The sequence below is a fragment of the Schistocerca nitens genome, chromosome 8 (genome assembly GCF_023898315.1).
Source record: "Schistocerca nitens isolate TAMUIC-IGC-003100 chromosome 8, iqSchNite1.1, whole genome shotgun sequence".
Classification (NCBI taxonomy): Eukaryota; Metazoa; Arthropoda; class Insecta; order Orthoptera; family Acrididae; genus Schistocerca; species Schistocerca nitens.
The window spans coordinates 242104760-242130297 of NC_064621.1; the positions used below are offsets into that span (position 1 = coordinate 242104760).

At 43.9% G+C, this 25538-nt stretch overlaps 1 protein-coding gene across 1 annotated transcript in view; it reads left to right on the plus strand.

Moving 5' to 3' along the window:
* The window catches only part of LOC126198449 (aldehyde dehydrogenase, mitochondrial), a 111367-nt gene that overhangs the window by 84381 nt on the left and 1448 nt on the right, over positions 1-25538 (plus strand). Inside the window, exons 7-9 of the mRNA XM_049934777.1 lie at positions 6197-6334; positions 6469-6633; positions 6723-6880. Of these exons, the coding sequence (XP_049790734.1) occupies positions 6197-6334; positions 6469-6633; positions 6723-6880 (461 nt within the window). The remainder of the gene's footprint in view (positions 1-6196; positions 6335-6468; positions 6634-6722; positions 6881-25538) is intronic.

The window sequence follows — 25538 nt, forward strand, 5'->3', positions numbered from 1 at the left end:
ACAGGTCTTGCATCTAGGTCTATTGCGGTGAGGATAGTCTTGTCAAGAGGTTGGAAGCAGGGATGGAGTAGGGACGGACTGTTGCATATGTTGGGTGGGTGGCAGAATACCATTGGGGAAGGGATGGGAAGGATATTGTGTTAGCTATTTCTCGTTTCGGAGCATAATGAGTAGTAGTCAAAACTGTGGTAGAGAATGTGATTAGATTACTCTAGTCATTGGTGATACTGAGTCACATTAGGAGTGCTCCTTTGTAGCGGGACATTGGGAACATGGGAGGTAGTAGGGGACTACAGAGACAGGGCACAGGAGATCAGTTTCTGTACAGTGTTAGAAGGATAATTCTGGCCTGTAAAGGGTCCGGTGTGATACTTGCTGTATTGGGAGGTGGTGTGCTCATCACAACAGATGGGACGGTCACAGGTGGATGGCTAGGCTGTATGGAAAGGGTGGCAGCTGGCAAAATTGAGGTATTTGCTGGTGGCTGGTGGGTTTGATATGAATGGAAGTACTGATGTAGCCGTCCTTCATATGCTCAACATTAAGGAAAGCGGTTTGTTGGGTGTAGGAGAATGAGGTGAAGTAAATGGGGGAGGAGATAGTTAGGTCCAACATCCCATCTCTTACATTGAAACTCTTGCCCTCCGGAAACTAAAGCAGCATGCGCCATGCCACCTTGAAAAGTTCTCCAGCTGGTTAACCTCCAACTCCCGTCTTGGACTACCACTATCCACCACCTCTGAAACAGCGTCCAAAACCTTCCCTACATTGCCTCATAACCAGCAAACCCTGCCTCACAGACATACTTCATTCACCCTATCCTTAAAAACTACTCCCTTCACCCTCCAAAAGCCCAGTGTCAGTCGTTTCCAACTTGTCCCAATCTCAGCTTAAGTGATGCTGGACTTTTTTAAGACCTCTACTCCTCCTCCTGGTCCCTACAGGAAACGCTTTTTCACCACCAATCCTATCAATCAGACACAACCCAAAGCCAATGTTGAACCCTACCTGACTCAGTTCACTCTTCCATCAAACTGTGACTAACCACCTGTAAATACACTACTGGCCATTAAAATTGCTACACCAAGAAGAAATGCAGATGATAAACGGGTATTCAGTGGACAAATATATTATACTAGAACTGACGTGATTACATTTTCACGCAATTTGGGTGCATAGATCCTGAGAAATCAGTACCCAGAACAACCACCTCTGCCTGTAATAACGGCCTTGATACGCCTGGGCATTGAGTGAAGCAGAGCTTGGATGGCGTGTACAGGTACTGCTGCCCATGCAGGTTCAACACGATAACACAGTTCATCAAGAGTAGTAACTGGCATATTGTGACGAGCCAGTTGCTCAGCCACCATTGACCAGATGTTTTTAATTGGTGAGAGATCTGGAGAATGTGCTGGCCAGGGCAGCATTCGAACATTTTCTGTATCTAGGAAGTCCCGTACAGGACCTGCAACATGGGGTTGTGCATTATCCTGCTGAAATGTAGGGTTTCGCAGGGATCGAATGAAGGGTAGAGCCATGGGTCGTAACACATCTGAAATGTAACATCCACTGTTCAAAGTGCCGTCAATGCGAACAAGAGGTGACAGAGACAAGCAATGGCACCCCATACGATCACGCCCGGTGATACGCCAGTATGGCGATAATGAATACACGATTCCAATGTGCGTTCACCGCGATGTCGCCAAACACGGATTCGACCATTGTGATGCTGTAAACAGAACCTGGATTCAACCGAAAAAATGACTTTTGCTATTCGTGCACCCAGGTTCGTCGTTGAGTACACCATCGCAGGTGCCTTCGTCTGTGATGCAGCGTCAAGGGTAACCACAGCCATGGTCTCCGAGCTGATAGTCCATGCTGATACAAACGTCGTCAAACTGTTAATGCAGGTGGTTGTTGTCTTGCAAATGTCCCCATCTGTTGACTCGGGGATCGTAACGTAGCTGCACGATCCGTTACAGCCATGCGGATAAAATGCCTGTCATCTCGACTGCTAGTGATACACCGATTCCATATTCTGCTAGCAGTCATTGGATCTCAAGCAACGCGAGCAGCAATGTCGCGATACAATAAACCGCAATCACAATAGGCTACAATCTGACCTTTATCAAAGTCAGAAACGTGATAGTAAGCGTTTCTGCTCCTTACACAAGACATCACAACAATGTTTCACCAGGCAATGCTGGTCAGCTGCTATTTGTGTATGAGACATCGGTGGGAAACTTTCGTCATGTCAGCACGTTGTAGGTGTCGCCACCGGTGCCAACCTTGTGTGAATGCTCTGAAAAGCTAATTATTTGCATATCACAGCATCTTTCTCTCGGTTAAATTTCGCGTCTGTATTGTGTCATCTTCATGGTGTAGGAATTTTAATGGCCAGTAGTGTATTATAGAATATCTCATCCTCGAACCTGGCCCCACAATCATTTCCCAGATCACTCAACATGAAAACTAACGTTACATCCATAGAAAGAACTGCAGTTCATCACCAAAAAGCACGTCAGATTCGTCCACCTAGAATCCCTGCCACAGTGTCGCCCATTACAGAAATTCAACAGAATGTCCAGTCTTTCGCCAAATCCTCAGTGCCATACCAGAACAACTCCCCAGAATTTCTCTCTTCTCACCTCTACCAATCCTGGCACCCTACCTTCTACAAGCTTTTTAAAGTCCAAAACTCTACCAGCCAGTACGCCCCATTGTGTCTTCCCCCTCCATCTTCCCCCCTCCCCACATCTTCCCCCCTCCCCACATCTTCCCCCCTCCCCACATCTTCCCCCCTCCCCACATCTTCCCCCCTCCCCACATCTTCCCCCCTCCCCACATCTTCCCCCCTCCCCACATCTTCCCCCCTCCCCACATCTTCCCCCCTCCCCACATCTTCCCCCCTCCCCACATCTTCCCCCCTCCCCACATCTTCCCCCCTCCCCACATCTTCCCCCCTCCCCACATCTTCCCCCCTCCCCACATCTTCCCCCCTCCCCACATCTTCCCCCCTCCCCACATCTTCCCCCCCTCCCCACATCTTCCCCCCTCCCCACATCTTCCCCCCTCCCCACATCTTCCCCCCTCCCCACATCTTCCCCCCTCCCCACATCTTCCCCCCTCCCCACATCTTCCCCCCTCCCCACATCTTCCCCCCTCCCCACATCTTCCCCCCTCCCCACATCTTCCCCCCTCCCCACATCTTCCCCCCTCCCCACATCTTCCCCCCTCCCCACATCTTCCCCCCTCCCCACATCTTCCCCCCTCCCCACATCTTCCCCCCCTCCCCACATCTTCCCCCCCTCCCCACATCTTCCCCCCTCCCCACATCTTCCCCCCCTCCCCACATCTTCCCCCCCTCCCCACATCTTCCCCCCCTCCCCACATCTTCCCCCCCTCCCCACATCTTCCCCCCCTCCCCACATCTTCCCCCCCTCCCCACATCTTCCCCCCTCCCCACATCCTCCCCCCTCCCCACATCCTCCCCCCTCCCCACATCCTCCCCCCTCCCCACATCCTCCCCCCTCCCCACATCCTCCCCCCCTCCCCCCCCCACTCCCCACATCCTCCCCCCCCACTCCCCACATCCCCCCCCCCACTCCCCACATCCTCCCCCCCCCCACTCCCCACATCCTCCCCCCCCCCACTCCCCACATCCTCCCCCCCCACTCCCCACATCCTCCCCCCCCCCCACTCCTCACATCCTCCCCCCCCCCCCACTCCCCACATCCTCCCCCCCCCCCCCACTCCCCACATCCTCCCCCCCCCCCACTCCCAACATCCTCCCCCCCCCACTCCCAACATCCTCCCCCCCCACTCCCCACATCCTCCCCCCCCACTCCCCACATCCTCCCCCCCCCACTCCCCACATCCTCCCCCCCCCACTCCCCACATCCTCCCCCCCCCACTCCCCACATCCTCCCCCCCCACTCCCCACATCCTCCCCCCCCCCACTCCCCACATCCTCCCCCCCCCCACTCCCCACATCCTCCCCCCCCCCACTCCCCACATCCTCCCCCCCCCCCACTCCCCACATCCTCCCCCCCCCCCACTCCCCACATCCTCCCCCCCCCCACTCCCCACATCCTCCCCCCCCCCACTCCCCACATCCTCCCCCCCCACTCCCCACATCCTCCCCCCCCACTCCCCACATCCTCCCCCCACTCCCCACATCCTCCCCCCCCACTCCCCACATCCTCCCCCCCCACTCCCCACATCCTCCCCCCCCCCACTCCCAACATCCTCCCCCCCCCCCACTCCCCACATCCTCCCCCCCCCCACTCCCCACATCCTCCCCCCCCCACTCCCCACATCCTCCCCCCCCCCACTCCCCACATCCTCCCCCCCCCACTCCCCACATCCTCCCCCCCCCACTCCCCACATCCTCCCCCCCCCACTCCCCACATCCTCCCCCCCCCCACTCCCCACATCCTCCCCCCCCCACTCCCCACATCCTCCCCCCCACTCCCCACATCCTCCCCCCCACTCCCCACATCCTCCCCCCCACTCCCCACATCCTCCCCCCCACTCCCCACATCCTCCCCCCCCACTCCCCACATCCTCCCCCCCACTCCCCACATCCTCCCCCCCCACATCCTCCCCCCCCACATCCTCCCCCCCCCACATCCTACCCCCCCCCCCACATCTTTCCCCCCACTCCCCACTCCCCACATCTTTCCCCCCACTCCCCACTCCCCACATCTTTCCCCCCACTCCCCACTCCCCACATCTTTCCCCCCACTCCCCACTCCCCACATCTTCCCCCCCACTCCCCACTCCCCACATCTTCCCCCCCACTCCCCTCATCTTCCCCCCCCCCCCACTCCCCTCATCTTCCCCCCCCCCCCCACCACTCCCCACATCTTCCACCCCCCCCCCCACCACTCCCCACATCTCCCCCCCACTCCCCACCACTCCCCACATCTCCCCCCCCCCACTCCCCACATCTTCCCCCCCCCACTCCCCACATCTCCCCCCCCACTCCCCACATCTCCCCCCCCACTCCCCACTCCTCCCCCCCCCACTCCCCACTCCCCACATCTTTCCCCCCCCCCCACTCCCCACATCTTCCCCCCCCCCCCACTCCCCACATCTTCCCCCTTGCCCCCTGCCCCCCCACATCTTCCCCCCTGCCCCCTTTCTCTATCTCTCTATCTCTCTCTCTCTCTCTCTCTCTCTCTCTCTCTCTTGCCGCCCCACCCTCTCTCTATCTATCTCTCTCTCTCTCTCTCTCTCTCTCTCTCTCTTGCCGCCCCACCCTCTCTCTATCTCTATCTTGCCGCCCCACCCTCTCTCTATCTCTATCTTGCCGCCCCACCCTCTCTCTATCTATCTCTCTCTCTCTCTCTCTCTCTCTCTCTCTCTCTTGCCGCCCCACCCTCTCTCTATCTATCTCTCTCTCTCTCTCTCTCTCTCTCTTGCCGCCCCACCCTCTCTCTATCTATCTCTCTCTCTCTCTCTCTCTCTCTCTTGCCGCCCCACCCTCTCTCTATCTCTATCTTGCCGCCCCACCCTCTCTCTCTCTCTCTCTCTCTCTCTCTCTCTCTCTCTCTCTCTCTCTCTCTCTCTTGCCCCACCCTCCCCCCCTTCTAATTATTGACGATTCCATGTGTTTCACAATTAAATTCAGCATGTGGTTAATACACCCTTGTCTTCCTTCTGATGTGTGAAATAGCTCACCTGACCTCTTTTGGACTCATTCACAGTTTAGTCTCAAGACGAAACTATAGTCACATTTGTAATTTTTCATGTAAATCAAACTTTGCCAGGCACAGCAGAAAAGAAATGTGGCGAGTCACCTATGGATTTAATCACAACCTATTCTATTGCTAAGCTGACAACGAACAAACAGAACAGCAAAGCATTGTATACCTGAGTGTATGCTGTTTGTTACTGCTGTAAAAATAACATTGTAAGTTGTCAGATTCACCAAAAACACAGGGTACTACTTGGAATAAGACAGTAAATCACCTTGCTAGTTTTATTCCTGAAGTAGTCGTATGGACTACTTTTCGTATTTGATGTTCGAAGATATGCAGATTAACATGCGCCCACAAATGTTATTCTTACTATTGTAACCCATTTCCAGACAAAATCTCTAACGTATATAACTGAATATGCAATAAATACAAAAATTCTGAACACGTGAAGCTTGCCATTAATAATGTTAAGTGTAATCTGTTTTTAACAGGGACAATGTTGCTGTGCTGGCTCCAGAACTTTCATTGAAGATTCCATATATGACAAGTTTGTGGAGATGAGTGCAGAGAGGGCAAAGAAGCGTGCCACAGGAAATCCATTTGATATGTCTGTTGAATCAGGACCACTGGTATACAATTTTTGTAACTAAGAATAATTTCTTTTAAGTATTATTATGATAAATCTCTTGAACCATAATGGAGTATTTGCACAAAATTAAGTTCATTGGTTACAAATTATAAAATTATGTATTTTTTTCCTTAGATTGACAGTGACCAGTTCGATAAAGTTCTTGGCCTTATAAAGAAAGGTCAGAGTGAGGGAGCAAAAATGTTAGCCGGAGGTGGACGTCTGGGAGACAAAGGGTACTTTGTGCAGCCTACAGTATTTGCTGATGTTCAAGACAACATGACTATTGCAAAGGAAGAGGTAAAGTTGGTTGTGTAATATTAAAGGAAGGATATTTTACAAACAGAAATGGAAATGAAATTGTCAAATTACTAAGTTTACTTTTACAGATTTTTGGCCCAGTTCAGCAACTAATTAGGTTCAAGAAATTAGATGAGCTGATTGAGAGAGCAAATAAGACTGACTATGGTTTGGCTGCTGCCATTTTCACGAAAGACATTGATAAAGCAAATTACCTGCTTCAAGGAATCAGGGCAGGAACTGTGTGGTAAGTGAATAAAATGCCTGTAATACTTCAAATTTATTTAAATATATCATATGTGCAACGAAATCTTAATGTGTTCAGCATTTTTTATTGTGCTGTACTGCAAATGTGTTCCCCAATTTACAACAAAAAATTAATGTACGTAATCCTTCTTCCATATTTTCTTGTAGAAATACCCCAAAACCAATGTTCCATTCACCATTCCAGTTCGGGAAGTCGTCAGTTACAAAGGGATGCAAGTGTGCACAATGTTCACGTAGCCCATAATTGTCATTGTGCCTTTGATTACTACCATAGGTTCTATGGAAGTCCAGATGAATGTCCCTCATAACATAATACTGACCCCACTGACCAGCTGACATGTTCCATTTATCCATGGTCCATCAGAGAAGACATAGTGTCTGCTGCAATCGTAATTGATGATTTTGTTAGGCCAGTGTGGGAACATATTGGTTTCATGTGCTCCACAGCCGCAGGTTAAAAAACTGTGCACTGAGTGGTGCATTCCAGAACACTTCTGTCTGCACAAGCTTTTTACTGTCACACCTGGAGATTGCTGCCTATCCTGTTGTGCAGAGCTAGAAGCATCCAACAGTGTCGATATTGAACTTGTTGCCTACTCGTGGTTGCACTATCGAGTAAGACAGTATTAAACAAATGGCCAAATAGCTTCGATGTTTCAGAGATGCTTGTTCCCTAGTGCCAGGCCATAACAAGCTGCCCTTTGTCAGAGCCACCTATGTCAGTGGGTTTCCCCATTTGTTGTCCGTATCATTGCTGAAAGATTATCATTCGTCTCTTGTCCACTTACATGCTTTCCTTAATGCATCATGTGCCTGTAATGCCACCAGGTGGTAATTCAGTCTTGCTGTTGGTGTTGGTCGTAATGTTCTGGCTGACCAATGTATCTGCCCTCTTGATTGTTGAAACTGAAGCTGCAGTTAGCTTTGTCGTAGTATAGAGCACTAACTCTTTAGAAAAATCTAACATTAAACATACTCACAAAATAAAACTGATTGTAAGAGAGAGCCTTATCAAAGCGAAAAGTGGTAAAAAAAAATTGAGCAACAGCTGGCATATGTAAGCCTGACAGAGTGGAAGCAGGGTAGACGCAGTTGTCAAGTCGCAATTGGTGGTTGTGGTCACAAGTTTAAACTAAACAGTTCTCTAAAGCACACATCAAAAAATCTGCTCATATGACATATGTAAAACATGGTTATCATATGTTACCTTATCCACACTTGACATAGAATTTTGATCATGAACTTATCTTTCTTCATGCCACATGTTATGTTGAAGTTGACTGTCAGTAAGATAGACTACTCTCATTTCATTCTTAAGTAAAAAGCGAAGAATCCTTTCAGACAGATTTTTCTGTTACTGGATACATGAAATATCTTTTTTGTATTTTCCATCTATCATGTACACTGCTTGTCCACTCCTTAGTTTATTATGCTGGTTAATGATATCTTTTGCTTTGTAACTTAAGCCCCAGCTACTTGTTTTAATGCATTGTTTTTCATGATTTTACTCACCCCAATTTGGAGGTAGACCTTGTATTATGTGCATCAGAGACCATAACTATGCCTACTTCATACCTTACTGCAATTTGATATGTATATATACAAAAGAGTGATTGTTTTCGTGCCATATGCATTCCTATTCCCATACATCTGATAGTGACGAAACTTTGCCGAATTGTTGTACACATGTCTGTGGGGTTTCTGAATTAGCAAATAAATTTTACAAACTACTGTAGTGGTTTCAATAAATGTATTTCATGTACTTTTATAGGCAGTTTGTTTTCCTCAATGTTTGTGAGTGCACATGGAGGACATAACTGAACTGAATTGAATAAAAGTGACAACATTTAGTTTCACATGGGAATTAAAAAGTGGTGGTGTTAGTGAATTCTGGATTGCCAGTTTACATTTGGTAATAGATATCACTTGCATTTTGTCATCAAAAAGCATTGCTTTTGCTGTCAAATCAGTTATGCCACCCAAGTGACAACTGACTGGTCAATCCCCTCCTCAAGCACAAAATAAAAAAGCATCATGAGCTTCAGAAACAGAAAAGCAGTGAGAAGCAAGAGTCACAAGAGTACACAATGCTTAATCCTGTTCATCTGAAACATTTGAGCAACAGAAAGCAAGACTGGATACTGTTAGAGTACACACTGCTTGATCCATACAAACACTGCTTGCTGATCTACATTTTGATGCACCCCCTCACAAAGCTAATTATGATTACAGTCTTCATCCAAATGTGGTGACTGGAAAAATGGATAAATAACGTATCAGTATTATGAAAAGGAAAGTTGCTACTCACAATATACAGGAGATGCTGAGTCACAGATAGAAACAACAAAAAGACTCTCACAATTAAAGCTTTCGGCCATTAAGGCCTTCATCACACACACACACACACACACACACACACACACACACACACACACACAACTGTAGTCTCAGGCAACTGAAACCACACTGCGAGCAGCAGCACCAATGCGTGGTGGCAGCGGTGGCTGGGTGGGGGTAAGGAGGAGGGTGGGGAGGGGAGTGATGGACAGTGAAGTGCTGCAGGTTAGATGGAGGGCAGGGGAGAGGTGGGGGGGGGGGGGGGTAGCGGAAAAGAGGAAAAATAAAACGACTGGGTGTGATGGTGGAATGATGGCTGTGTAAACGTAGGACGTATTGCAGGGAAAGTTCCCACCTGGGCAATTCAGAAAAGCTGATGTTGGTGGGAAGGATCCATATGGCACAGGCTGTGAAGCAGTCATTAAAATGAAGGATATCATGTTTGGCAGCGTGTTCCGCAACAGAGTGGTCCACTTATTTTTTGGCCACAGTTTGTCGGTGCCCATTCCAGCAGAGAGACAGCTTGTTGATTGTCATGTCTACATAACATGCAGCATAGTGGTTGCAGCTTAGCTTGTAGATAACATGACTGGTTTCACAGGTAGCCTTGCCTTTGATGGGATAGGTGATGTTAGTGACTGGACTGGAGTAGTTGGTGGTGGGAGGATGTATGGGACAGGTCTTGCTTCTAGGTCTGTTACAGGGGTATGAGCCATGAGGTAAGGGATTGGGAGCAGGGGTTGTGTAAGGATGGAAGAGTATATTGTGTAGATTGAGTAGATGGTGGAATACTACTGTGGGAGGGGGTGGGATGGATAGTGGGCAAGACATTTATCATTTCAGGGGATGATGAGAGGTAATCGAAACCCTGGTAGAGAATGTAATTCAGTTGCTCCAGTCCTGGGTGTTACCGAGTTTTGAGGGGAATGTGCCTCTGTGGCTGGACGGAGGGACTTCGGGAGGTGGTGGGAGATGGGAAAGATAAGGCATGGGAAATTTGTTTTTGTACAAGGTTGGGAGGATAATTATGGTCAGTGAAGGCTTCAGTGAGCCCCTCAGTATATTTCGGGAGGGACTGCTCATCACAACAGATGCAACGAGCACGGGTAGCTAGGCTGTATGGAAGGAATGGGTGACAGCTGTTGAAGTGAAGGGTATTGCTGGTGGTTAGTAGATTTGATATGGACAGAGGTACTGATGTAGCCATCTTTGAGGTGGCTTGTAGGGTTGAGTAGGACCAGTTGAAGCCAATGGGCAACAAGTTGTTGAGATTCTGGAAGAATGTGGATAGGGTGTCCTCGCCTTCGATACAGATAGCAAAGATGTCATCAATGAATCTGAAGTAGGTGAAGGGGTTTAGGTTTTTAGGAAGGATTCCTCTAGGTGGCCCATGAATAGGTTGGCATAGGATGGTGCCATGTGGGTGCCCATAGCCGTACCCTGGATTTGTTTGTAGGTAATGCCTTCAAAGGAGAAGTAATTGTGGGTGGTGATATAGCTGGTCATGGCGATTGGGAAGGAGGTTGTTGGTTTCGAATCTGTGGGTCATTGGGAAAGTTAGTGTTCAATAGTGGTAAGACCATGGGCATTAGGAATTGTAGTGCACGGGGAGGTGACATCAGTAGTGATGAGCAGGGCACCATGGGGTAAAGGGACAGGAACTGTGGAGAGTCGGTGGAGGAAATGGTTGGTATCTTTTATACAGGAGGGTAGGTTCTGAGTAATAGGTTGAAGGTGTTTGTCTAAGAGAGCAGAGGTTCTATCTGTGGGGGTTCAGTAACTGGCCACAATGGGGCATCCTGGTTGGTTAGGTTTATGGACTTTAGGAAGCATGTAGAAAGTAGAAGTGCAGGGAGTGACAGGGGTGAGTAAAGAGATGGATTCCGGCGAGAGGTCTGGGATGGGCCTAAGGATTTGGATAGTGACTGGAGATCCTGCTGGATTTCTGGAATGGGGTCACTGTGGCAAGGTTTGTAGATGTTCCTTTTTCCCACGCGCCATTCGAGAGTGGCATGGTAATGAAGTAGTATGAAAATGCTTCGATGAACCCTCTGCCAAGCACTTCAGTGTGAATTGCAGAGTAACCATGTAGATGTAGATGTGGAAGTATCTGACAACTGGTGAAGTCCTTTCGCCAGGTAGTCATGGCATCTCAAAACGACAGTTACGGAGCCTTTGTCTGCAGGTGGGATTATAAGGTTGGTATCTCTTTTTAGATGACGGACTGTGGTTCTTTCTGCTGATGTAAGGTTAGTTTGCATGTTGAGGACTTTGGGGAATGATGGTGAGGCAAGGTTTGAGATTAAGAAATTCTGGAAAGTTAACAGGGGGTGATTTGGGGGCAGTGTGGGTGAATCACGGTTGGATGGAGGAGTGAACTGAGGTAGGCAAGGTTCAATATTGATCTTTGGTTAAGTCTGACTGGTGGGATTTGGTGGCGAAAAAGTGTTTCCACTGTAGGCACTGGGAGGAGGAGAGAAGGTCTTTAACAAGTCCTGCATGATTGAATTTGAGTGTGGAACAAAAGGTGCTGGAGGGAAAGTTCATGACTGTGTTGCGGGTTTGTTTAGGTTCTGGAGTCTGTGTGGTGGTGAGAGGGAGTTTTGGAGGATGGCGTAAGTGCAGTAGGTCTGAGAGACAGGGTTTGTCAGCTATGAGGGGAGGTGGTAGGCAGTGGTACTCAAAGGCAGGAGTAGGAAGTGAGCAGGCGGAGAGCTTTTTTAGATGGCGTTGTGCATGTTGCTCATGTTCTTGCAGGGCAAGAGTTTCAGTATGTGTTATGGGTTCCACTAATTTGGGATTGCATAGCAGGAGAATTTTGCGGATGGAGAGAAGGCACTGCAAGGAGGTTTGGGCTTGGTTGGTAGGGTTTTGCAGGATTATGTTGGTGAGGGCTAAGGATTGGTGGGATATGAACAGGTGGAGGTCATTGTGGAAGGAGGGGTGGCAGCCAGAGATGGGTAATTTGATGGTAAGGCCATTAGGGGGATTTTATGAGTCAAGCAACAACGCAGGAACAGTATGTGGGACTGGGATCTGACTAGCGGTAAGAAAATTGTTCTGTATTGGTGGAGATGGAAGGAGCAAGGAACCATGATGGTGGAAAAAATGTGAAAATATTACATAACTAATGTAGAATTATATCCAAAAAGTTTCACAAAAATATACCCAAATACACTTGAAAATTCACAAAAAGGATAAATTGGATGCAAAAGGGGGAAACAAGATGAAATCTGAGGAAGTCGACGATAGCAAAAGGTCAAAACTCACTAAAATTGGTGAGAAGTCACAAGGATCAAAGTTATATATATATATATATATATATATATATATATATATATATATATATATATATATATATATATATATATATATATATATATATAACAGAGGGAAATATTCCACGTGGAAAAAATATATCTAAAAAGAAAGATGATGAGACTTACCAAACAAAAGCGCTGGCAGGTCGATAGACACACAAACAAACACAAATATACACACAAAATTCAAGCTTTCGCAACAAACTGTCTGCTTGTGTCTGTATGTGTGGATGGATATGTGTGTGTGTGCGAGTGTATACCTGTCCTTTTTTCCCCCTAAGGTAAGTCTTTCCGCTCCCGGGATTGGAATGACTCCTTACCCTCTCCCTTAAAACCCACATCCTTTCGTCTTTCCCTCTCCTTCCCTCTTTCCTGATGAGGCAACAGTTTGTTGCGAAAGCTTGAATTTTGTGTGTATATTTGTGTTAAAATAGAAGGAAACATTCCACGTGGGAAAAATAATCTAAAAACAAAGATGATGTGACTTACCAAACGAAAGCGCTGGCAGGTCGATAGACACACAAACACAAACATACACACAAAATTCTAGCTTTCGCAACCAACGGTTGCTTCGTCAGGAAAGAGAGAAGGAGAGGGAAAGACGAAAGGATATGGGTTTTAAGGGAGAGGGTAAGGAGTCATTCCAATCCCGGGAGCGGAAAGACTTACCTTAGGGGGGAAAAAGGACAGGTATACACTCTCTCTCTCTCTCTCTCTCTCTCTCTCTCTCTCTCTCTCTCTCTCGCGCGCGTGCGCACACATCCGTCCACACACAAGCAGACATATTCAGGAAATGACGCAGGGAGAGTGATCAGTTTGAAAGTGTAGGATTAATTATATCGGCGGGAGTAATGTGGGACACAAGATTCTGCATCAACAATCCGCGTGATTTTGTAGCCGTCTGTTTTTTGCAGCCGAGACAGTTGATACAATGTGGCTCATAAGTAGAGCATGCAGTGCAGTTTGTAAGGCGACTAGAGAAACACAGGAGAGAAGAGAAAGGAGGACGGACATTGAGTATAGTGAGGCAAAAGAAAATAGTGACAAAGGAAAACAGCACTGGGTTAGGATTGAAGGAAAGCTGTCAGGCAAAATTCAAACAATGGAAAATCCAGGAAGGAATGCAACAGTATTGAAAAGCAAAGTTGCTACTCACCATATAACGGAGATGCTGAGTCGCAGATAGGCCCTACAAAAAGACTCTCACAATTAAAGCTTCTGGTCGTTAAGGTCTTTGTCCACACACACACACACACACACACACACACACACACACACACACACACACACACACGTGCAATTCACACATTATGTGAGTATTTTAGTGCCTTCAGATTTAAGAATTAAATGTGTGTGGGTTGAAAAGTGGAACTAGCAGAACTACATTCACCAACAGAATTGCATTTTTGTGCAAGTACAACTCATTTTTAAATGACATTGTGCAAGTACAACTCGTGCAAAAATTGTGTGACAACATTGAAAGTGGTTGAAAGTGCAAAGGCAAATTGATCATTGTGCAGGATCACTACTACCTACCACTGCTGGATGCAAGCCACAAATTTCTCCAGATTTATTTCATGGGAAACATTGGTGAACAAATCAGTCAAAACTGTTGATTCATTACGGGCACTAAACAAGAAATTGTCACTACATTACAGATGTTATTCAATCAACACATTGAATTAATTTAATTGTTCAGAACTGCACTTGAACAGTTGGCACTGATGTTACAAAGTTGTAATTAGAGCAGACAAAACACCTGTCAACCAACACAAAAGATGGTACAATGCACCAACAATTCATGAAGTAGCAATATTTCTAGTTGGTGAGGAGTTTAACTCAGGTGATATAATTCTTCAATCCAGAAATGATGTTGAGTGAGTCTCCAAAACTCATCGCTTACGTGACAGATTGCAATGTCAGTTTTATTTTGGCAAGGAGAAGATGGCCATCATTTCAGTATCTGATTGAGAAATTGACAAACAGATGATGAAATAAATAAGAAAGGTAGTGTTACATCAATTAAAGATTCATGAAAATGCTGAAAATTGTATCTTGAAATGTCAGCAATCGTTCCATCAATACGCCATTGATATGGACACAGAAATCTAAACTGAACAGCTCCACTACATTCAATGAAATCAAACCAAGTTGCGTTTTGAAGAGTACTTCATTTGTGTAATGCAGTTGTTAACGATGGTAGATGGGTTCCAATGAATTGGAAAAAATAGTCATACTACAAGCTACATTTACAGGGTGTCCATAGCATGAATACACACAATATTCAGCGACATTCAAGGGCATGTGACTGCCCATAAGTTGTTGTTGAATTCCCACGCACTCCTGCTTGGGAGGAAATAAAAGTAAGTTTGTTAACTGGATAATCATCGTCAGCCTGTCATGATATTTCTGTGTGCATATGTTCAAACAAAAATTGAAATCTTTAATGGACTTTATTGTCAAGCATCATGTTTTTGGAGAGAGAGAGACTGCTAATTTAGTTCACTGAATGCCAAAAGAGAGGATTGTCACATGTAGGCATTTTGATTTGGTTGATTAATAGTCCTTACAGCAGGAATACTAGGTGTTGACATTGATACAGACTTATTTGAAGTTGTCACAAGGATGAGAAATGCACTAAACAGTACCCAAGAGACTATCTTTCCAAGTCTACCGTTGGCAATGAACTGAAGATGGCAACAAATATATTACTTTTAAAAGTACAAAACAGTGATAGTGAAACTGCTAATCGTTTTGTTATACCATATTCCCCATTACTCTCAAATGTACAAAACGCGCACAAATGTCAAGCATTGGGATTCTCTGAAATCTGTCAAATGTATTTGCAAATATGTCAACAAAGGAAGCAATATAACAGTTTTTGGAGTGCAAGCAATGTAGAAGCATTTTTGAGTGGGAAATAAAACAGCAGCCATCAATGAAATAGACTAATCTATCAAGTGGGACATTACATTACTAGCAATGAACACCCCAGCTTTGGAACAGTACCTCATTTATTTTTCTTTCTTTCTTCTTTCTCCATCTCCTTTCCTTCCTCTGCTTGAGTGTTTGAGGTTTCTCATTGTTTATTCTTGCTCCCTGTGTGCTCCTGAAGGCCGGCCCACATGTTTGATATGTAAGAGGTGGCTGGGTAACACGTAATTCCTAGCCTTGGATTGACAGTGGGAGTTCGCACATACTCCCTGGTACAGGCCAAGCCCAGGGACAGGTGATTGGTTGAGCTGTGCTCTCTTGTGTCTGACCTTCTCAATCAACTCAACCTCATCTGTCTTAACATTGGTGCACCAACATTCCTTTCAGTCTCCATGCACACCTATTCCCATTTGGATCTATTGTTCTGCACAGCACAGCTTGCTTGTTATCTCAAGTGGGCAGTTCTCTCTGACACATACTAAAGTGACCATTTTCTGTGCACTATCTGTTTTCTGACAATTACCCCACCCATGTGTAAAACCAACTGGCCAGTTTCTAAGGCCAACTGGACGCTTGACTCCTCCCTGCCGACCTTCGATGAACATTATTTCCCCAGTTGTAATGACCAGGTTGAGTACCTTATGAACATCATCCTTACTTCTGCAGAACATTCCGTACCTTGCACTTCATCGTTACTGCTTTGTGTCCTAATCCCCTGGTGGACTGAGGCATGCCGTGACATAATTCGCACATGGAGATGTGCTCTCCATGTTTTTGACAATCGTAATACAGCGGTAAACTGAATTTGTTATAAACTGTTGCACGCGCAGTGCTGTCGCATTCTTTGGGTTAACAAAAAGCTAGCTGGATTTCATTTACGAGTTCTTTTAACAGTTTCACTCCCTCCACCACTGAGTGGGGGCAACCTCCGTTCGCTCTCTGGGACAAAGGTCCATTCCCCAATTTCCGGTTTTACTGTAGCAGATGCTGTCATTGTATCCCTACTGCTACCTCCAACACCTTAGGCTGCTATTTGTGGAGATTTGTAGCTCCAACCACCATCACCCCACCTTCCTCCCACAGAAAAGAGTACAAGCTGGGCAGACTCTCATTCAACAGTTAGAACTGTGTGTACTTAATCAATGGAACCACACTACACACAAATGCCCTTGAACAATACTAATATAGCTTTATTGATCACAGCCACAGGAGACACCAAAGAATACATGGCTTGCTCGATAATTCCAAGCTTGCAGTTGAAAATAACTCAACATGCAGGGAACAAAAACATCAGCATTATATTGTAACTATGCGTCAACTAACTACCAGCATGGAAGATACAAAATAATAAAAAAGCACAATCGGAGGACAACAAAAACAACAAACACACATAAAACACAACCTCTGGTGGCTTCTGTGAAATGGTTGACGGCACGATTGTTTCTAAACATCCACAGACGACGCACGCGATAAACACTATGTAACTGCGCGATGTTGCCACATCAGCTCCCATTTTGGAAGTGGAGCATTATACCAAGTAGTGAGCTCGAAAGTGGATGCAGCAATTGGATCTTCTGGTATATGCTGGTAGGTCCACTGCTGTTGTAATCTGTGCTGGCAGCTACGAAGGCGGTGATGAGGCAGCTGTCGGGTGAAGCCGAAGTCTTGAAAGTTCTGGCATTGCTGCTTTTTGGAAGACATTAGCCAGTTTAACCCTGTCAATAGACACAGTGGTCGCCTTTCTGTTGATTGAAATGTCAGTTGTCTTATCTCCCCTTGCAACTACAAGGTAGGGTCCTGAGTTTGATGGCTGCAATGACGGTTTGATGCCTTTCATGCATAGCATGACGTGTGAACATGTTTTAAAGTCTTGATTCATGAAAGTGGTAGCTGTACTGTGTCTGTGAGGCTGCTGTGGGCGAATTTGGGCCACATGATCTCGCAGTTGGCATAGTTGCCTTAAGTTAGCAATGCCATCTCTCGATCATCCCATTACTGGCTGGGCGATAACGCGTCATTTTGAGGTGAGTTGTGCTGCAAAATTTCACATCTTGTCTGAGCAGCTTGGATTCAAATCGCCATTCCATATCTGTCATGATAGGTATGGATAGCCAAAGCATGACACCCAATATGACACAAAAGTGACAGCCAGAGTTTCTGCCATAACAGTGTATCGTTATAAGTATGTAACATCGGCAGTCAGGTGGTGGCAATGGACAACAACGTTGATGTGGACAGGACTGAAAAGGGCGGTCGTGATTGGAAATTTCCCTATCAGTGCTTGCATGTGGTGGTGTATCTTGCATCTTTGGCATTTAAGACAACACCTCGCCCATTTAAGGCAGTCTTTCTGTATACCCGGCCACACGTAACTATTCGTCACTAGACGCGTTGTCAGTCGAATACCTGGGTGGAACAAGTCATGAAGCATATTGAAGCCGTTCATTCTGAAGGCAATTGGTAGGAACGGCCATGGTTTTGATGTGTTAAAGTCACAATACAGCCTGACATTACTCCCTGGAATTTTGGTAAGTTGCAGATCCAATGGTGATGTTCCTGCTGATAACATTCCTTGTAATTCTTGATCTGATTGTTGAGCAGTGGCAAGTTTGGTGTAATCAATCATGTTAGTAATGCTTCTGACCTGAGACAATCGACTGCCACATTGTTGATGCCAGAGATGTGCCAGACGTCCATACTGAACTGTGAGATGAACATTAGCTGATTGTGTTGCCTAGGTGAATAGTTTGTGTTGTTCTGGCGAAAGGCGTAAGTTAGTGATTTGTGATTGGTGTAGGTAACGAAGTCTCTAGCTTCTGGTTGAGATCTGAAGTATATAAACAGCCAAAAGTTCTCTGCCATAAGTGCGCCACAAGGTGCAGTAGGCTAAGGGTGCACCAGTTGTGGGGCATCTACAGTGCTCTTTTTTGGCTGCTTCAAATGCCACACACACGCTATCATTCCATGTTATAGGAGAGTTACCGTTTGTCTTTGAACCAGTGAGTGCTGCAATTAGTGGTTTTTGTAACAGCAGAGTGTGGCAAGTGATGGCGATAAAAATTTAATATACCAAGCAATCAGCGCAATTCCTTGGCCTTATTTGGGCGTGAAATCCATAAGACGGCTTCTACCTTCTCTGGCAGTGGTAGTGATCCTGCTGCTGTAATCATATGCCCTAGGAATTTCACATGGGATGGCCAAAGACACATTTGGCAGTGTTCAGGACAACACTGTAGTGTTCCAGCCGCTTAAAAACTTCCATTAAATGCTGCCAATGTTGCTCTGCTGATGATGAAAAGACTACTTGTCATCCAGGAGAGCAAAAGCAAAAGTTAGGTCCTGTAACACAGAGTCAATGAAGTGTTGCCATGTTCGAGCAGAGCTCCTGAGTCCAAAAGTCATAAATTTGTTCTCAAACAGGCCAAAAGTAGTGACAGTCACTGTCTTGGGAATGTCTCATTCAGCTACAGGGATCTGTGTGTACGCTTTTGCACCGTCAAAGACGCTAAAAACTGCCCCACTCAATGCAGTGTTGTAGTCGTGTGAAAACAGCATTGGGTATGTGTTCGGTATTGTTCTAGCATTCATGGCTCTGTAGTCAAAACAGGGTCGCCAAGCACCATCGTTTTTCGGGACCAAATGTAATGGTGAGGACCGGGATCTGTTGGATGGCCACATTACACTTTTATAAACCATACTGTCGATGCGACTCTTCAAGTGTTCCCGTCGGATGTGTTGTAAATAGTCTTCATGGGTTCGCCGCCAGATCACATTGTGCAAATTCCACAATATTTCCTCGGAGCAATTGTCAGACATCTTCAGGTGGTTCAACCTTGCTCATGGTTAGGTATGACTGACGGTCTCCGCACACCGTCGCACCGTTTCTAGAACATGAGCACGAAGAATGCACAGCCACGGACATCGCGCATGCGCAGTGATTTGCCATATTCAAACTCCCTCTGCCGAAAATCACAGAGCAGCTCTCTTGCACAGTTGCTAGTTCTAGTATAATATATTAAAGTATTTTACACTTTTCTGTTAATCTAAAAGTTTTCATTATGGAACTGACTGGCTCTTCCCTTCCTTGGAATTTGTTGAAGAGGGTTCATCTGCTTTGCATGTGGCACAACTTTGAAATTAGGAAACACAGAAGGTAAAGACAGTTTCAAATTACTTTCCTTGTGAAGTTTGTTTCTGTATTATTATTATTTCTTCACTTTCTCAGACGTTAAGTCTGGTTAAAAACGGAGTGACACGGACCTTGATAAAGCGTCACTTCCTTTTAACAGTACGGTATATGTTATATTGCATTTAGGAACTTTCGGGTAATTGAACATGTATCAATAATTACTGATTACTGTAGTTGTATATATAAGTTTGGATGTAGCTGTATTGCATTGATGTACTGGTGGATATTGTGTGGTATGACTCCTGTAGTTGATAGTATAATTGGTATAATGTCAACTTTATCCTGATGCCACATATCCTTGACTTCCTCAGCCAGTTGGATGTATTTTTCAATTTTTTCTCCTGTTTTCTTCTGTATATTTGTTGTATTGGGTATGGATATTTCGATTAGTTGTGTTAATTTCTTCTTTTTATTGGTGAGTATGATGTCAGGTTTGTTATGTGGTGTTGTTTTATCTGTTATAATGGTTCTGTTCCAGTATAATTTGAATTCATCATTCTCCAGTACACTTTGTGGTGCATACTTGTATGTGGGAACGTGTTGTTTTATAAGTTTATGTTGTAAGGCAAGCTGTTGATGAATTATTTTTGCAACATTGTCATGTCTTCTGGGGTATTCTGTATTTGCTAGTATTGTACATCCGCTTGTGATGTGATCTACTGTTTCTATTTGTTGTTTGCAAAGTCTGCATTTATCTGTTGTGGTATTGGGATCTTTAATAATATGCTTGCTGTAATATCTGGTGTTTATTGTTTGATCCTGTATTGCAATCGTGAATCCTTCAGTCTCACTGTATATATTGCCTTTTCTTAGCCATGTGTTGGATGCGTCTTGATCGATGTGTGGCTGTGTTAAATGATACGGGTGCTTGCCATGTAGTGTTTTCTTTTTCCAATTTATTTTCTTCGTGTCTGTTGATGTTATGTGATCTAAAGGGTTGTAGAAGTGGTTATGAAATTGCAATGGTGTAGCCGATGTATTTATATGAGTGATTGCTTTGTGTATTTTGCTAGTTTCTGCTCGTTCTATAAAGAATTTTCTTAAATTGTCTACCTGTCCATAATGTAGGTTTTTATGTCGATAAATCCCCTTCCTCCTTCCTTTCTGCTTAATGTGAATCTTTCTGTTGCTGAATGTATGTGATGTATTCTATATTTGTGGCATTGTGATCGTGTAAGTGTATTGAGTGCTTCTAGGTCTGTGTTACTCCATTTCACCACTCCAAATGAGTAGGTCAATATTGTTATAGCATAAGTATTTATAGCTTTTGTCTTGTTTCTTGCTGTCAATTCTGTTTTCAGTATTTTTGTTAGTCTTTGTCTATATTTTTCTTTTAGTTCTTCTTTAATATTTGTATTATCTATTCCTATTTTTTGTCTGTATCCTAGATATTTATAGGCATCTGTTTTTTCCATCGCTTCTATGCAGTCGCTGTGGTCATCCAGTATGTAATCTTCTTGTTTAGTGTGTTTTCCCTTGACTATGCTATTTTTCTTACATTTGTCTGTTCCAAAAGCCATATTTACATCATTGCTGAATACTTCTGTTATCTTTAGTAATTGGTTGAGTTGTTGATTTGTTGCTGCCAGTAGTTTTAGATCATCCATGTATAGCAAATGTGTGATTTTGTGTGGGTATGTTCCATTAATATTGTATCCATAATTTGTATTATTTAGCATGTTGGATAGTGGGTTCAGGGCAAGGCAGAACCAGAAAGGACTTAATGAGTCTCCTTGGTATATTCCACGCTTAATCTGTATTGGCTGTGATGTGATATTATTTGAATTTGTTTAGATATTAAGTGTGGTTTTCCAATTTTTCATTACTATGTTTAGGAACTGTATCAATTTAGGATCTACTTTGTATATTTCCAATATTTGTAGTAACCATGAGTGGGGTACACTATCAAAAGCTTTTTGGTAATCAATGTATGCATAGTGTAGTGACCTTTGTTTAGTTTTAGCTTGATATGTCACCTCTGCATCTATTATCAGTTGCTCTTTACATCCTCGTGCTCGTTTGCAGCAGCCTTTTTGTTCTTCATTTATAATTTTGTTCTGTGTTGTATGTGTCACTAATTTCTGTGTAATGACTGAAGTTAATATTTTGTATATTGTTGGTAGGCATGTTATGGGGCGATATTTTGCTGGGTTTGGTGTGTCTGCTTGATCTTTAGGTTTCAGATAAGTTATTCCATGTGTAAGTGTATCAGGGAATGTGTATGGGTCTGCAATGTAACTGTTAAATAATTTAGTTAGATGTGAATGTGTTGAGGTGAACTTCTTTAGCCAGAAATTTGCTATTTTATCTTTCCCAGGGGCTTTCCAATTGTGAGTAGAATTAATTGCTTGGGTGACTTCATGTTGCAAAATTATCACTTCAGGCATTTGTGGTATCATCTTGTATGTGTCTGTTTCTGCTTGTATCCACCGTGCATGCCTGTTATGTTTTACCGGGTTTGACCATATGTTGCTCCAGAAGTGTTCCATGTCTGTTATGTTTGGTGGATTGTCTATTTTAATGTGTGTGTTATCTATTGTCTGGTAAAATTTTTGGTTTGTGTTGAATGTTTGGTTTTGTTTCCTTCTATTTTCACTTTTTTTTGTATCTTCTAAGTCGTTTGGCCAATGCTTGTAATTTCTGTTTCTTTTCATCTAATTGCTCTATCGCTTCTTGTTGTGAGATTTTACCTAACCTTTTTCGTTTTTTTTCTGACATTTCATTTCTTATAAATTGTGTTAGCTGTCTGATGTCCTTTCTCAGTTTTTCTATTCTGATCTGTAGCCTGTGTTGCCATGCTGGTTTTGTGGGTTTCTTCTGTGTGTTGGTTGGTTCTGATCTCTGCCTAGTGTGTATATTTAGTGTAGTGAGAGCTCCTATATAAACCAGTAGTTGTAACTCTTCCATAGTCGTGTTTTCATTTATTTTGTTGTGTATGATTGTGTTGATAGTTTTTATTGTTGTTTCGACTTGTGGTTATTTGGCGGTCTTTGCAAGAATGGTCTAATGTCTGTATTTGTGTCTTTGTATTCTATATATGTCAGCTGAAATTTTTCTTCTGTATCTAACATGTGTGTCACTTCGTGTTCTATTTGTGCTTGTTCTGGTGGCTGTCTTAAGATTTCGTTTTCCTCTGATTGTTTAATTGATGTGTGTTGTTCTTTGTTTGTTTGCTCTGGGATGTTTGAGTCCATTACCGTATTTTCTTCTTCTTCTGATTGCACATTATTTTGTTCCAGTATTTGTTGTACTTGTTGTTTGATGTTTTGTAATTCTGACTGGGGTATCCTGTTATTTTTGATTATTACACGGATCTGATCAGCTAGTCGTTGTTCTGTTAAAAATTTTAATTCTGGGTATCTGGTAATAAATTCTGTGTATACTTGTGATCTGTATCCAGTTGTGTTGGTTCCTAGGTTTGTTGCTCTGTAATAACAGAACATGAGGTGTCGATTAACTTCATCTGACCATCTCATCCTCTGTCTTTGTTTTCCTTCTAGGGTGGTTGCAGGAAGCATATCCTGCAAAACACCTCTATTTGGATTTAAATCATTTTCCAGTTGGCTAGCAGTGTTGTTACCATTGTGGGCGGGCATAGGGCTCAAGCGTCGTCCCCGACCATGACTGCGCTTGTTCGAGGCTTCTTTAGTTCTGTCCTGAACCAACTTATCACACTAAAAGGGGGGTTAGCCCTATTAGTGGTTTGTTCTTTTCGTCACCTTTTACGACTGGCAGAACATTATTACTTACGACTGGCAGAACATTATTATTATTATTATTATTATTATTCTTTTTTTTAAAAAAAGAAAGAAAAGCTTTTTTATTCTGATATGTGGACAAGACAGGTAATAAACATGTTACTGCTTTATCTGATAGCATTGGAGACTCCATATTTAAGCTTAACCAGAAATTTACTGGTGATAAAGATTTCTTTTCTGTAACTTAGTCACTGGAAGTTTCAAGTAGCTGCTAGTTTCAACTTACACTTCATGTGGATTCCAAAATTATTGCCTTTTCCAAGCGATTGCGAATCCGGTTGTTTGACAGATTTCCCAAATTGCAAGGCTTTTAATGAACAGTTCATACAGTCTTACACATTAAACAGGTTTTTGTGTCATCCTTGAAGTACTAAATTTCAACTGTTGGTTTTTTAACAAAATTTCTGTCAAATACGCTACAGTCGGAAGCCAGACTTTGCCTTGGGGAAAATGTACCTGGTGAGAAAAGATAAGTCATACAGTATGAGAAAATTTCTGTGGTGATACAACCATCTTACATCTGTATTAATCAATAAAAACTTCTAAATACTTAGTGTTACAAAAATTCGCTAATTAATAGGGTGGTAGGATGACCACTTAACTATTTTCACTGCATTGTAAGGTACAGAGGTTTTCCACATGCACCTAACAAGAAGTTGATTTAATAATTGCAAGCAGTGGTGGAGATTTGAATAACCATGTTGTTCATGTTACGGCCATCAGTTATTGTAATAGAAGATTGGAGGTAAAGTACTGTGTTGGTAAATACTGTGCAAAGTAAAACGCTGCTTGCAAATGGGCCACAGAGATTTAGTTTTGCACCCGCAACTGTGCGATGTCTGGCAGGCGTTCCACTTGACGGGCAGCCGGGCCACACGGGTGCCTTGGCATACTCGGATTTTCTAACGGGACACTGCATGGCCCAGTGCGGCTCGACTGGCTGACTGGGTAGTGCGGGTCGAGGCTATGGTCGCAGGCAGACCATGCAGGTTCAGTGCGTACCTCTGTCTAGTAGTTTAAATGCCTTGTTATCATAGTTAAAACTGACTGCGGGAAAGAAAACTAAACACATTTGTCCAACAAAGCACAGAAGTTTCTTTCCTGCAGTTGGTTTTTACAGAAAACCTGCAAATTGTCAAAGTATGTAGCTCATGTCCGTCTGAATGTTCATTAGAGTATAGGATAAAATTTTGAAGAAAATTGATCCACAACTTATTGACATTTTTCACGACAATGTTTAACAATGTCTTTTCTTTATATTATAGTATACATATTCAAGAAATAACGTAGGCAAGTGAGAAAGGTTTTCTTATCGTATGTATTACATTAATTATAGTGGCTTTGGCCATGTTTCCAGCCTACTAGCTAACCCAGTAGAAATATACATGAAGATGAAAATATACTGTTCTTGTAGACTTTCAAACTATATGGATCATTTTATATTGCAGCCAGGAAAGATGTTGTGTCACACTGGCTTAGAACAGTTTATCATTGATTGAGGTGGAATCGTGGTTAACGCTGAAATTGCATTCAGGAGTATTGTTTAAATTGTAGTTCTGCCACCCATATTTAAGTTCGCTGTGATGCCCCAAATCGCAAGGCAAACTGTGGGGAAGCTTCCTTTGAAAAGGACCCAGCTTACGCAGTACTCTCTACTTGTCAACTCGGGCATGTGTTTGATCTCTAATGACCTCATCATTTGTGGACCTTTAAACACTGTATTCACTTTTTAAAGATATATATGCAACACTCTTTAATCTGTTAAGTTGCTTCTTGTTTAATATATGCTTTTCCTTGCTGTTTTTCTTGTATTATACTGAGAATTAGATAATTAAGTAAACAAATGTTACTCTGGCATTGTGCAGCATAAGAGCCCTTGCTTTAGCAGTTTAAGTGCACAGCAATCTGTAATGATGTTTGTGTACATTGGTTTAATCTTCTGTCTTTCAATAAACATTTTTTTGCCAAGGTTCAGAGATTAAATGATAGGGCACTGTAAGAGTATTTTTATCTGTAATTCAGAATATGTATAACTGTTTGAATAGAAATAGTTGTTTGGAAAAAATGGACTGGTTTTTACATTAATATTATATATTATAA